General features: G+C 31.9%; 1 protein-coding gene and 1 long non-coding RNA gene across 2 annotated transcripts; both read right to left on the bottom strand.

Moving 5' to 3' along the window:
* Positions 1-1,658: 1,658 nt before the first annotated feature.
* LOC139488764 (uncharacterized) lies at positions 1,659-3,485 on the bottom strand. Its single transcript, XR_011656075.1, has 2 exons — positions 3,348-3,485; positions 1,659-2,003 (listed from the first exon to the last, which is right to left on the bottom strand). It is a non-coding gene; the product is annotated as an uncharacterized lncRNA (long non-coding RNA).
* Positions 3,486-15,071: 11,586 nt separating this feature from the next.
* On the bottom strand, positions 15,072-15,566 carry LOC139490101 (uncharacterized). Its single transcript, XM_071276952.1, has one exon. It carries the CDS (start codon positions 15,564-15,566, stop codon positions 15,072-15,074), a length of 495 nt encoding a protein of 164 aa, XP_071133053.1.
* Positions 15,567-15,938: the final 372 nt, after the last annotated feature.

Genomic DNA, 15,938 nt, shown 5'->3' with positions numbered 1-15,938 from the left:
CTTTAATACTCCGGAAATTTCTTACATATTTTAAAAAGGATAGACTACCGAAAAACTAATTCATGAACAACACATATCTTTTTTTCCGACGTACTCACGGCTCATAATACTTGCTGGCCTTATGATCACATTCTGTCAGCATTTATTACAAGACTTCAATAAACCTGTACACTGACCAACGAAAGTGGCAGTATTTAACTATAACAGCTAAAGCTTCCTTTAGAACAAAGTCATTTTGGCCGTGTTTGTTGTTCATTGTTTTTTTTTGACATTTTCTAAGGATTCGAGTGTTTCTGTTATATTGTGTAATATTTTTGTTGATTTCTGTTATCCTTTATTTTTAAAAGTTAAAATAAATATTGGAAAACTTGAATGCATCAATCTACCATTGAAATGCTGTAAAGTACAGTTTAAATTCTTTTATTTCATTTATCTCTTTTATTTTCTCACTTGTTTTTTTGCCAGGTATATCTGTCTGAGTATGTGAAATAGCAAAATTAACAATTTCATCTCATATAAATCTTATCAATTTCCTACAAAGTCTTTTGGATTTATAAGAATGAAAAGTATAAAAACAGATAGTTACAGAACTTTCTGATGCTGATGAGTCTCCTGCAGACGAATCGCGCGTCTGGCGTAATATAAAATTACAATCCTGGTATCTATGATGAGTTTTTTTTAAAAACACTGGGTTGATGTCACTGCTGGTGGAGTTTTAATTCCCCGAGGGTATCGCCAGCCAAGTAGTCAGCACTTCTGTGTTGACTTGAGTTAACATATGTTCATAATTATAAATTAACTGTTAACAAAACTTTGAATTTTTGAAAAGCCTCTTCAACTTCGTACTATATTTGGCGTTTTTAACATTTTTTTTATTCGAGCGTCACTGATGAATCTTTTAGTTTTTCTCCTACGCAAGAGTGCATGTTTGATGTTTCTTTGTAATCTTTCGCCTCTTCTTTAGATAACTATAGTTAACACGGTAGGTATAGTGACCGGCTAGGGTCGTGGTTTTTCGAGTGATTTGGTCCATTTTTTTCGAGTGTAGCTCGTGCTTTTTCGAGTGATAAAACATTGATTTCGATAAGTTCGGATATTTCGTAATTATAAGTTTTTAACATTACTACCCATCTTATATTGAATACTATATATGTTTTGATCAACAAAGAAGCTCAATTTGCTTGTATTAAATAAAAAGAAATCATAGTTTGTTATTGTCCGGATTTTTTCGAAAGCAACTGTGAATTCGTCCGGGTTTTTAGACAAATGGTCCGGGTCTTTACAGAAAATTTGAAGGTATTCTAGGCTTTCAAAAATGACTTTTTTTCTAGTTTATAACTGTAATTCAGTGAAGGACAATATCATATGTTCCCAATAAGTCATAAAAAATATATCAAAATAAATCTTTTTTCAATTTACTAGTAATGCAAATATTCTGTTTGGAGAGCGTTATACAACTATTCTCCAGTTTATTTAGAAATAACTTGATCCTTAACAAAACGGTGTCTAGAACATTATGCAGGGAACTCATATTCATTTTAACTTCATTTTATGCTACTATTGATTTTACAGATAATAATATTTCTTGTGGTGAACTCCGGAGATTAATAAAAGAAACATATTAATAATAAAAAAAAACAACATAAAAACACTCACACTTAATCCACCCCATTTTTATTGCCATTGAACACAAAAATTTGTGAATAAAATTTCAGATAAAATCAACAATGAAATGAATAGTTCATTAGCCTAAATATGATCATTTAGCGATGATAGACCAATACAAAATGTGTAATATCATATGCCATCACCAGCTAGAGTGTCCAGTGCTTCGAACGACACCAGGAACCACATTGTAATGTCTATTTTTCACTTTTTAGACACTTTTCTTTTATTAAAAGGAAGTTATCATGGTGTTTAGTTGCTGTATGACCAATTATCATATTTGCATAATCAGACTCCTCCTCACAGTTGTAGCATTTAGTCATTTTCGGTTTCCATTTCTTAAAATATAAAATAAATAATACAAGATACAAGACAAATAGATAATGAAATATCTCAGATGTATACTCTTTTAAGAACATACATCTCATCTTATACAATATATGTATGTACGTCTCAATTCGAATTGTCTATGCTTATGTGCCGGAACATATGAGTATTAGGACCATACGCGTATGGTCACGACCATATGCGTATACTCATATGATCAAACTGTACGCGTATGGTCGGACCATATAATAGATATAAAAAATGTGTTATGAGTGCCAATGAGACAACTCTCCATCCAAATAACAATTTATAAAAGTAAACCATTATAGGCCAAGGTACGGCCTTCAACACGGGGCATTGGCTCACAACAAGCTATGACAAGCTATGAAGGGCCCCGATAATAACTAGTTCAAAACCATTCAAACGGGAAAACTAATGGTTTAGGGATGGGGTGGGGTAGAAATTATTTTTTTAACGAAAGATATATTTATGTTACTTGGCGAATAAAGTAATTAAGTGGCGAAAAATATATTGTTTTGGCGAAAGCGGTGGCGAAAAAATAAGTGTCCAAGGGCAAACCCAATTTGGGACCATATAGGTATACATTAGAAACGATTCAATAATACAATAAACTTATCTATAACAATGACGGTTACATGAAATGCATTAATTTTATAGTTCAAAGGCTACCCAAAACAGCACAAGTTACAAGTTGAAACACATTCTTTTTCAATTAATTGTCTTAAGTTGGGTGTATCTGTTTTTTGTCCGTCTCTAGTATTAATTATTAGACTCTTTATCATATCGAATTGTTTTGTCAGTTAGTAAAACAGTTGAACTCTTGTTTAACAGTTCTTTTAAGACATTTTTGGAAGTTATCTTCCAAGTCGACATTTTTCTGTTGAGTAATAGTTGTCCCATGAGGTCTAAATACTTATATGGTCCGGAACACTCACATTAGATTGTTGACATCACAGAAATATACTGTACATGCAATTTATAAGATGTGAGAAAAAGAATATGTACAAATGAAGGATACTTGTTTCATGATAAAATGCAAGTGTTGATACACCATGTACCTTGAAAGTACTTAATTTGAGCCTTTATTTTATACAGCCCGTAACAGAGAAGTGGTCGAATTGATGTTTCTTTACCGTCAAAATTAGCTACGTTATCGACAAACTTAATTGCTACTGGAAAGAAAAAAAACCCCAAATAACTGATTCCAACTCTCATCAATCATGTTATCAACTTATTCAGTGACAAATTATCTTCTGATGGTATCTGTAAGCAGTTTTTATGCATACATATATGTTTCGTGTTCATTAGACTTATCTCAACAGCGTATAGCTTACCTGCATATTGGCCGAGTATCGCCACTAGGAACAGCCTCATCACGCACCAGTATCGTTTACAATGTAGGGAAGTAAAGGTCGCAAAGCAGGAAGACAACTCAAACCAGGATAAAATTAATTTCTCCACAAATATAAAGTGATGTTTAGATATTTAAAAATAAAATAATGTGTTTTAAAGATTTACTCAGGTAGAAACGGTTAATAAATCAATGTATTCCATAAAACCCGTTTTGAAAAAGAATTATATTTTTATTACATATTAAATTAAAGAAAATATGATGCAGTGGTGGACACTAATTATTGATAAACAGTCCAAAAGTGAATTTACAATGAATGAAATTTCGTGTTTACTGAATTTGTTTGGCTGTCAAATTAAGAGATGTATTTTTAAAAAAACACAGTGATTGAGCAGCGTGACGCCGTCACGATTTTGAGGATTATTTTGTTGGGTTGTTTTTACACTAGCGGTACTCCTGATAGTTTATCATCATTGTTCCTTTTAAATATAATTTCATTAACGACGTACTGACGACTCGTAATACTTGCTGGCCTTATGATCACATTCTGTGAATTATTTTTTTTCATATGACAAAATATTGAGGCAGAAGATTTTTTAAGTCAAAATCAGGGTCTGAATATTGTTTTCTAAAAACTACCAGGCCCTTTCCTCCATGAAAATTAAATGGTCCATGGCAAAAATAAAAAATTCCCACATGTTCAACTTCAAGTAAAACGTGTACTCTTACGTCGGATACCGGGCAGTTTCTTTGTTATATCTGTACTTTATCAAATACATGTACATGTTAATATTTACTTAATATTAAATAGGTAAAAATTATTGCTGAAAGCCTGTTCAGGGTTTCCTTCTTGTGTATGATTATATAATTTTTCAGATGCCTGAACTCATTGACGATCATGTAAGGTGCTCTATTAGAAAAAAATGGATTTCTAGTTCGGGTTTGAAAAAGAAATTTCGCCTTTTCTTGAGCCTGTTTTCTACATTTAGTTTCACAGATATGATCCAATGGAAATTTTCACATGGAACCTTCGGTAAATAGGAAAATGAAAAGATATGGGGTAATTTACAGAGAGACCACACTCCATCCATGAGAAAAACGGAGGGAATTTAAAAATCTAGAGGTCTCCACAAGGCTTTCAACAAGAGTTGAATCTCACTCCTTCTGAAAGCTCTAAATCGCCCCAACGTGTACATACGTTTGGTCATCAAGAGATTCTGGTTTCTCTTTTTGTGTGTCATAAACATTCAATTCGGATTTGAATTTAATTTACCGAAACATTTCCGTACATTAAATCTTAGACGGTCAGAACATTTTAAGGACGCAACAGATCGAAGTACAATTTTAAGTAGTACATAGATGTGCAATAATTCAGCTTCCTGTACATGTTCATGAAGTTCTAAATTTTGAATGTTGATTTCTTTAAAAAAACACCATTTTTTTACAATAAAAAATCCGTTAACATTTATTACAAGACGTCATTAAACCTGTACACTGACCAACGAAAGTGGCAGTATTTAAAAATAACAGCTAAAGCTTCCTTAAATCTTAGACGGTCAGAACATTTTAAGGACGCAACAGATCGAAGTACAATTTTAAGTAGTACATAGATGAGCAATAATTCAGCGCACTGTACATATTCATGAAGTTCTAAATTTTGAATGTTGATTTCTTTAAAAAAACACCATTTTTTTACAATAAAATATCTCCAAATGTCCGTTAACAATGAAAAAGTTTGACCATGAAAAATCACATATCTAAGAAAAGCAGTCGTTTAATTGATTATAAGAAAGTTTCAGTATATCATGTCAAATTTGTTTAATTTGAGAGTTTTCCTTTAGTTACAAATGTAGCTCCATGTCTGATGGTGAAATAAAAATGAATGTCTCAGAAAGTGGTGAATTAGTTTCCATAAATGACAGATGAATCGGGCAAGGCTTAGTATAAACTTACAGTAAACAGACTACTGTAACATTGACGCACTCGTCGAACTGTTTAAAAGATTTGTGTTTATCTGTTTATGACCAAAAATTTATATACAACTTCATTTATAAATTAATCTGAATTTCATAGCGCGACGTCACAACAATGACCAAAAATTTATATGCAACTTCATTTATAAATTAATCTGAATTTCATAGCGCGACGTCACAACAATGAAAGTTATTAAAAAAAATCTATAACCAGTAGATCTATACTTCTATAAAGAAAGTATTCTTGTACAAAAGGGTATTTATTATAATAGTTATCAAAAGTACCAGGATTATAATTTAGTACGCCAGACGCGCGTTTCGTCTACATATATAAGACTCACCAGTGACGCTCAAATCGAAATATTGATAAAGCCAAACATGTACAAAGTTGAAGAGCATTGAGGATCCAAATTCCAAAAAGTTGTGCCAAATACGGCTAAGGTAATCTATGCCTGGAATAAGAAAATCCTTAGTTTTTCGAAAAATTCAAAGTTTTATAAACAGGAAATTTATAAAAATGACCACATTATTGATATTCATGTCAACACCGAAATGTCGACTACTGGGCTGGTGATACCCTCGGGGACGAAACGTCCACCAGCAGTGGCATCGACCCAGTGGTTTAAATAGTTATCAAAAGTAATTGGTCCTAACTATAGAATAGATAGTGTAAATTGGTCCTAACTATAGAATAGATAGTGTACCACAGAAATCGTAAACGGAAGTTTCGACAATTTTAAACAGAAGAGATTTGAAAATAAATTTAACTTTAAATAAACACTGAAATAATTTTAATACCTCGAAGGTGTAAAGAATAAACCAACAATCTCAATCTTTAAAAGTGTCTTCCGATTGCACTAACCGACGAGTTCATGTTTACTGTAGAAACAGTGGATGTGACTCCAATAAATTCATTATCATTGTAGTCATGAATATTTATCGCTTATATTAAATTGATAAAGATTTTATCGAGGTCACACCAACTGTTTCTACAGCTAAGATCAGTTACATGTAACATGATCTCGTCGATTCGCACGACGAAGCCATGCATTGTTTATGACAGAACATACATTCTAGATTATGTATTTTTGTTTTCATAATATATATGTGTCATGAACAAAGACATATGATCGATTGAATAATGACTTTCCTCGTAACAAATGATAGAAATTTCGGAGATCCCGTATTTGATCCTTTACCGTGAAAATGAAAATGCCAATGACAGAGGTTGATTATAAAAAATGTTTTACTGTGTTAAAAAAAACTTCGACTTAAACAATGAAAAAGTACACGTTGGACATGAAATATTTTGTCGATGAAGAAAATTAAATTATGTCACTTCTGAAATAAGTTTGTCGATAACGTAACTTATTCTGACGGTAAAGAAACGCGAATTCGATTACTACTCTGTTACAGGCTGTAGTTTTTAAACGTAAACACATAACATTTTTAGCTGTAAAAAATGTGAATAATCACTCGATAAAAAAAGGACACACTCGAAAAGACCCGGACTGCTCTCGAAAAAGCCCGGACATGAAAAACTGAATTTACTCTCAAAATGTCGTTTTCAATGCAATAACAATAGTTTTTGTAAAGTGTCTGTATATCTAAGGATGTATAGATTCCATGTATGCATTTCCGTCGACATTTGCATTGGTATGTGTAAGAAAATGACTTTATTCGGTATTTTGGAATAAATTTAAAGCATTTTAAGGCTAAATTTAGTTTTTTAAACGAAAAGCAATGTCAGAATGATACTGTCTCTATATCTCTAATGTTAACATATCATGTAACCTCGTATATCAAACTCGAGCTTCTATATCACGTATTGTTAGAAAAGAAGTCTGTTTGTTTACATTTGTGATCATCTTCACTCGAAAAAAGTGGTCACACTCGAAAAAGCCCGCGAAAAAGCCCGATCAAATTACTCGAAAAACCACGATCCTAGCCGGACACTATACCTACCGTGAGTAAGCCGTTATAAAAATCTATTAAAAAAAAATAACCAAACCAAAGAGATGCATGCATTCAATAAAATTGAATTTATAAAAAAAAATGTTGTAAATCTGCTTACCAGACGCATATATTGCGACAGGTGCGCGGTCTATGGATCGAACCTTTTTCTTGATGTTAGCCTTCGTAGAAATGTCAGGGTAAATATATAAAACGCATATATTGGGACAGATCGAATCATGCGGCGTCTAAGGTTCAGACCATTATCTGTATTTTTTCCTTCGTCAAAAATATCAGGATCAATTCATAAAAAGCAAACAAAACAAAACTGTCATTGTTTTTCTTTGTTTATATATGTGTTTGTTATTAAAGAGATTTAGATATCATAGTTACACAATTTTGACGGCTATACCCTTATTTTTGCAAATTTTACCTGTTATGTCTGTTTGTTTTGTTCACAAATTGTTGTCAATATAAATATGGAAGTATATGCGACTCTCATACAAGTGAGAGGTTCATCTAGCTAGGTTTAATCCATCAATTTCAATTTCTACACAAGGAAAAACCTGTACCAAGTTTAGTTAGCAATATGACATTATTTCTCCCCCAATCGTTTGATGTTTTTGAGCTTTTGATTTTGCCATTTGATAAGGGACTTTCCTTTTTGAATTTGACTAGGAGTTCGGTATTTTTGTTATGTTATATATATTGGATATATAACTTAATTGCAAAAGCCACCAATGGATGGTGCTGCATGGCAAGATGGGATATAGACGATTATGTGTGGTAACATGAATGTAAATAGACAAATTGGTTATAATACTATGAAGAAATGCACAAACCTGGCATGTCATCCTCGTGCCTGATGCAGAGGGGTTGGTACATATTATAATTTGAGCCGATGCTAAATGACATGCCCAAGTTTACATTGTACCAAATAGAAAATTACTTAGTATATAATATGATATAATAAAAATGGGAATTATTCTGATAAAATAAATACAAACAGGAACATTATTATTATTAATGAGTCTATGTTACCATCATTCATGTCATCCTCGTGTCTGATTACCCTTTTTTGCCATTTTTGCCAATATTACTTATTAAGTCGGTTTGTTTTGTTCTCACATTGTTATCAGTATAATGGAATTGTATGCGGCTGACATACAAGTGAGAGGTTTCTCTAGCTTTAAAAACAGGTTTAATCCATCATTTTCTAAATAAAGAATCGGTTCTTTTTTCGTTCGTCTAAAGTGATTGAGCTTTTAATTTTGCCATTTGTTAGGACTTTCCCTTGAATTTTCCAAGGAGTTCGGTATTTTTGTTATTCTATTTTTGGATGTAAAGCCTGTACCAAGTCAGGCATTTGATAGTTGTTTTCCGTTCGATGTGACTTTCTGTTTTGAATTTTCCTTTCAGTTCGGTAATTTTTTTTTTTTTTTACTTTTTTCTATGTTGAACATGTTGAGCAATTGTAATATGAATATTTGTTGTTGTGTAATATTTCTTTTTGAGTCCTCTTCGCTGTGCGCGTATTTAAACTATATTAATTTCTTTTAAAACTCAGAGACAACTTTTATATTTAGACTTGTATATCCACTTCAAATTATTCAAATTGCAAGCCTATGTTTATATATTTTTCGGAGGAAACAGAGGTTTGATCATTGAATACCAAAATGTTACGAAGATCACACTAACTTATTTGTCTTGATAACAGTTATAAAAAATACTGGTAATGGTACCTTTTTATATTCTTTCAGCAAATCTAGAGCATACTTATGCAAAGAAGATATGCTAAATGCTTTTACCAATTCCACACGCGGATCACGTTAATCTTTCAAAAAAAAAAAGAACGTATTTAAGAAGGATTAACATTTGGTTAAATCTTAAATTTCGGACCATTTATCTCTGAAAAAAGTAGTACATGTAGGTTTACTTTTTATAACATATTTAGATTGAATGGGGAAAATAGCGTCACTGATGAGTCTAATGTAGACGAAACGCGCGCGTCTGGCGTACTATATTATAATCCTAGTACCTTTGATAACTATTGTATGGAAATTTTTAACTTCTCGGTGTCGAACGCTGTAACATATGCTCTTGAAGCATCAATAGAATACAAATATAAAATGTCTAACCGGGTTTACATGTCAGTATAGCTACGTTGCTGTGTAATGGAAGATAACCGGAGCGCAACTTTTGTTGAAATATTCTAGCTCTCTACCTCTTACTTAAAGTTATCTTCTGGATTAGTATGTAATTAAAAAGGAGGATCATGACCCATATTTTTGGCCCATCCCTATATATGTATACCCACCAAAAGATAGTAAACCCCCTCCCCCTTGTGAGCAATTGTCAGTTTTATTTGGTTTACCCTAAATCGACCAAGCGTTATAATACCGGGATGTAAAATTAAAAATATGCTTATGAATTAAGATTCGAATTTCCAGAGCAAGATTTTTTCAACACCGATGCTGCTGCGCAAATTTCTTTTTTTAAGCATATAAAAAAAGAATATAAACAAGAATTGTATTTGACATAGCCTAATCTTGATAAGAAAACTTATATGCAAATTTAAAATAAGTGATCATTCAATCGCTATTGAATCAGGAAAACTTAATATGTAAAGTAAATGATGATTTAAGACATGTCTTTTTTAATGATTTAAAAACTCAATACAAAGATTTTTCTGACAATAAAATGAAATATATACTAAATCCAACCAATAGTCTGCATGTGAAATCTTTAGACTCCTTTATTAGCAGTCTATGAAACTGAGGCACAGGCACTTGTTTCTGTCAATATGGGGTTTTCAATCCATACCCGTACGAAAAATCACAAATGTCATCATTATATTGTTGTTTTTTTCATGCCTTTTGCCCTCTTATGTGAACTTTCCATTTCTATGTAGGCCTTCGTAATTTTTTTGGACGCCATCACGAGTTGGTTGACCGTTATATGTCGGAATAACCGTTTCACATTGATTTCGGATACTGCTTCTTACGTCGTAACTACAATCTCCTTCCCTTTTCATAAATGTGACCTACCAAATGAGACTACTAGTATTTACCGGGTTTGTAATAATATCAGTGAGCAACACGACGGGTGCCACATGTGGAGCAGGATCTGCTTACCCTTCCGGAGCACCCGTAAGATCAACCCCAATTTTTGATGGGGTTCGTGTTGCTTAGTCTTGTTTTCTTGTGTACTTTTATTTGTCTGTTTGTCTTTTTCATTTTTAGCCATGGCGTAAGTCTGCTCTGTTTATTTTCGATTTACGAGTTTGATTGTTCCTCTGGTATCTTTCGCCCCTCTTTTATGGGTGCAATTTGTGCTTTAATAAAGCTGAGACTAACTACTATAGTCTCAAATAAAGTTATATTGTCAAATACCTTTTTCTTTTATTTTCAAGAAATTTTGAATATTTTTATTCTTTTTCATCTCCTCAAGGATTTGTATAGTTATACTAATCCTTGTTCTCCTCAAATTTACTTTATTTTTCATTTTGCCTTTTTTCGGTTTCATTATGTTTTTTTGTTGTTGTTTTTTCTTAATTTAAGCAATTTTGTTTCTTTTGGGGAATATTTGGCCTTTTTTTTAGGCACTGGCTACGGTTACATGGAAATGTAACAATAATAAAAATATTATTGTTACATTGGAGACTAAATGCCGGAGCGCTTGGTTGGGTAAGGACCTGTTTAATTACGAATGTTACAATAAATATTGAGGCTACGGTTACATTGCGTTATTGTTACATGAAAAAAGCAATGTACGATGGGACTAGTAATATGTACTAAATAATAAAAGTTGAGGACATTTATTACATACATTTATAACATACAATTTATTTACTGTAATTTTTTATTTACAATGACAATTTCTACAAATCCAGTAAGTTGTTTTTAAAGTCCGACACATTTTTGATGAACGAAATTACGTGCTCCACGGATACGTGTACATACAGAATTTCTTAGTATTTAAGTTACAGTTAGCAAACTTTGCTTTTGATTATCAATTTGCGTCAAGTTATAAAGCTGTATGAAATGTATGTCTTGATATTGTTTCCGTTTCGTTTAAAACGCATCCCAAGTTTTATTTTTTTCACCATAAACAAAATTGGTCCAAAGTATAATGACAGTAATAAGAGTAGGTGTGCAGTTAAATACTTTAAAAAAGTGAAACCATTGAACTATATTTTTCGCCTTTGACAGTCACACTCCTAATCTTGAGTAGTATCTTTAAGAACATCAAAACCATTAATACGTAGTAAAATTAATCAAGTTGTATACCATACCCGTAGCCAGGGGGGGGGGGGGGGGGTTCGGACGAACCCTCCTTGTAATCATATAAGCACTGTTAAAGTCAAAGTTTTGTTTAAATTGTGACTGAGTTCATGAGTCCAACGAACCCCTCCCCCCCCCTCGGAAATTCCTGGCTACGGGCCTGTAAACCATTTTTTGAATAATAGTATTTTATTATTGATCAGTATTAAATCACAAGTATTGTTTAGTACATGTATATGAAAGAATGAAGCAATACAACTATAGAAGATTTAAGTTTAATCAATCTAGCGTACATTGCTGTTTTTCATGTAACAATAACGTAATGTAACCGTAGCCTCAGTAATTATTGTTACATTTGTAATTACTCGGTTCCTCACCCAACTTTGCATTCCGGCAATTAGTCTCCAATGTAACAATAATATTTTTATTATTGTTACATTTCCATGTAACCGTAGCCAGTGCCTTTTTTTATTTTTTTGGAATATTGACAATGTTATATCTATCCCCGGGGTGAAGGATAGTATTGATGGGTGTTATTTACACCGATCATATCGCAGATTTTTTGTTGCTGCATAAGACCAGAGACACATATACAATATGTCTCTGATAAGACATGTGATAGCACACGCCGTGCTCGTCACATGAGTCTTATTTATGCTAGGGTTAAAATATAGGTCGCGATCGTACAACAAAAAAGCACATGCTCTTGAGCGGACTTGAACGACTGGTACAATGCACATAAGTTATATTAACTGATAACTATCAAAAGATGTGTTTTGGGATTGATGGAATACTTTTTACTATTATACAAAGAGAAGATAAAGAAGAATGCATGCCATGTGTATATCAGCATACACAATATCAAATAATATCCTTCAGATCATGTTCACAAGACATTATAGACAAGTCTGTCTTCCTGACTAAGGGTTTTTAACACCGGGATGTGTCTCTGAAATAAACTTAACACATAAACGTTAAATGTTGGGACCAAACCTCTAAAAGATCATTTCAACAGATGGCTAAAAATGCATTTAAGAATTGAATGCTTCTTTTTGTAAATTTATTGGGTTGTAAAAGCGTTGACCGAAGTACATTTTGTATTCTGCGCTTCATTCTAAAAATGTGCGCACGGTCAACGCTTTTACAACCCTATAAAGTTACAAAAAGAAGCATTCAATCACAGGCACTAGACGTTCTGTCAATAGCATGAAAATATTGGCAATGGGAAGAAAATAGTGTCCATATATATAATATAGAGCACTAGACGTTCTGTCAATAGCATGAAAATATTGGCAATGGGAAGAAAATAGTGTATATGGACACTATTATGAAAATATTGGCAATGGGAAGAAAATAGTGTCCATATATATTATATATATGGACACTATCCATATATATAATATATATGGACACTATTTTCTTCCCATTGCCAATATTTTCATGCTATTGACAGAACGTCTAGTGCCTGTGATTCAATACTTACAAAAATGTATAATTACATTTTTTAGCTATGATCATGAAAACATGAATTTTATATATTTTTTTATTTAATTCACCTGTGCACTTTATTGTTGGACCACGTGTTATCATGAATGAAAAGTTGTATTGAGCAATGCAACTGCTTACGGAATAAAGTGTGATGTGCAGTTAGCCAATCAGAATAAAGTATTATAATGAAACATACATCTAATGTAATTATTTTCTAGTAACATTTTCTATAATCTCGTTTTTATAAAATAAAATAATAATAATCACTAAATACAGATTGTATCACCATATAGGGGGTTTATTTCTAAATTGGTTAAAGTAGGTAATTTTTTCATAGGCACTGGCTATGGTTACATGGAAATGTAACAATAATAAAAATATTATTGTTACATTAATAATAATATAATAATGATAATAATTCTTTATTTAAAGAGGGTTACACAGTTAGCTATAAAGCTAATCTTCCCTGAGGCCCTCATGAAATACAATGACATATAACAAACAATTACAAAATATCAAACAAACACACATACATGAATAATGCAATAAAAAATTGTTATGAAATATACAATTTTCAAAACAGGTAAAAGTTACAAATTCATATATGACATATAGTATTGCCATCAACAATATCATAAGTTTGAGTAAGTGTGAGAAAATTATTATGCATATAAAATCGCACAGCTTCTTAATGTTCCAACAAGTAATTTTTTAAATCTTTTTTAAATGAGCTTGTCCTTGAGGTTGATTTTTTCAGGGATATTGGTAAGTTATTCCATAAAATAAATCCTGAATATATAAAAGATTTCTTGTACAGCTCTGTTTTGGCTTTTGGAACTTGTAAATTTTTGCAAGAGGCATTTCTCAAACAATATTGGTTTATTTCTGGCATATCTTTAAATTTTTCAGTGAGATATACAGGGGCTTCATTCTTAAGGCATTTCTGCATCAAAACAGATTTGTGGTATGAGATTCTGTTCTCTACTGTCATCAATCCAAGCTGTTTAAACAGTGGAGCTGATGATGAAAGTGGATCAACATCTAAAATAAGTCTTGCAGCCCTTTTCTGCAATTTTATTATTCTGACTAGCTCATTTTTAGCACAACCACTCCAAATAATACAACAATAATCTATCAGTGGGAGAATATAACCATTATAAAATAATTTTCTTAGATCAATATTTAGAAATTTCTTGATTTTAGAGAGTAAATAAAGTCTAGATGATATAGATGAACATAAGTAATTAATATGGCCTGTCCAGGACAGATTAGAGTCAATTCTTACACCTAAAAGTTTTTCTATTGATGATTTTTGAAGAATATTATTCTCAATAGTCAGAACTGGGTCTGCTTGATTTAAACGCAGCCTTTGTCTTGTACCTATAACCATGCATTTCGTCTTATCTGAATTTATGAACATGTTATTTTCATGACACCATTTTTCAACACATTGGAGATCATCTTGTACTTTTAATTGCATATCAGCAATAGTCTTTCCTGATGTATGCATAGTTGTGTCATCAGCATACAAGTCTGTATGGCAGTTTTTGATGTGTAATGGAAGGTCATTTATGAACAAAACAAACAAAATGGGACCAAGTATTGAGCCCTGTGGAACACCAAAATTTATAAACATTTTATCAGAAAACTGATTATTTATATGGACTTGCTGTGTTCTTTCACTCAAATATGATTTAAAAAATTTAACAGTATCTTCATGGAAGCCATAAATTTGAAGTTTTTTACATAGAATTTCATGATCAACAACATCAAAAGCTTTCTTAAAATCCAAGAGGACTGCCAAATTGATATTTCCATTATTCATTTCATGTAGCCATTTATCAATAATATTAATGAGGGCAGTTTGACACGAATGGTTGGGTCTAAAACCAGACTGGGAAGGGTGTAAAATATCAAACTTTGTCAAATATTTATACAGATGATTAGATACATGTCTCTCTATTAATTTTGATAATGTTGGCAATACAGATATTGGTCTGTAATTGCTAGCTACATTTTTTCACCAGATTTGAAAATTGGAGCTACTTTGGCATTTTTTAAAACAGATGGATAAATACCAGTATCAATCATTCGATTAAAAATGTATGTTAAGGAAGATGCTATGAAAGGAGCACTCAGTTTTAAAATCTTTGGACCTATATTGTCAGAACCAGAAGATGTCTTAACATCTAGTTTAGTTATTTCAGCAAATAGTTCTGAAACTTTTACTGGAGGAATGATGAATTTATTATGACTTTTTTTCAAGAATTTCATTTGTACATAGTTTGTCAGAGTATTAAAATTTGAGTTGCTTGGTGCCCTGCTATGCCTTAATTTTTCAACACATGAGGTAAAATAATTATTGAACGTATTAGCAATTTCTTTATGATCGGTTGTTTTATGGTCTCCAGTTGTAATAAGTTCATGTGGTTTTGATGGATTTGATGGATTTAAGCTATGAAGACATTTCCATAGTGTTTTAGAATCTTTTGAGTCTTTTATCATATATCATTATAATACTTCTGTTTAGATGTACCAATGATATGTTTTGTTCTGTTTCTCCAGAATCTATCTTCAGCCCACATTCCCAGTGAATGATATTCATCCCTCATTTTTCTTGCATATGAGATTTCTTTATTGTACCATTCAGGCTGTCTGTCTTTTTTTACCCTCTTTTTCACAATAGGGGCATGTTTATTTAAAATGTTATTAAAAATGTTGTACATGTACCACATTTCAATACAAACAGATGGGTCATTTTCAAATTCAATATGTTGAAAAGGTGCACTTTTTAAATCTTTTAAATAGTTTTGCTCATTAAAAGTCTTAAAATTTCTATAAGTGATTGTTGAATGAGTATGTTTTTTATCATACAAT

Source organism: Mytilus edulis, chromosome 9 (assembly GCF_963676685.1).
Source record: "Mytilus edulis chromosome 9, xbMytEdul2.2, whole genome shotgun sequence".
NCBI classification, from domain to species: Eukaryota; Metazoa; Mollusca; class Bivalvia; order Mytilida; family Mytilidae; genus Mytilus; species Mytilus edulis.
This window is presented reverse-complemented; position numbering and strand designations above follow the sequence as displayed.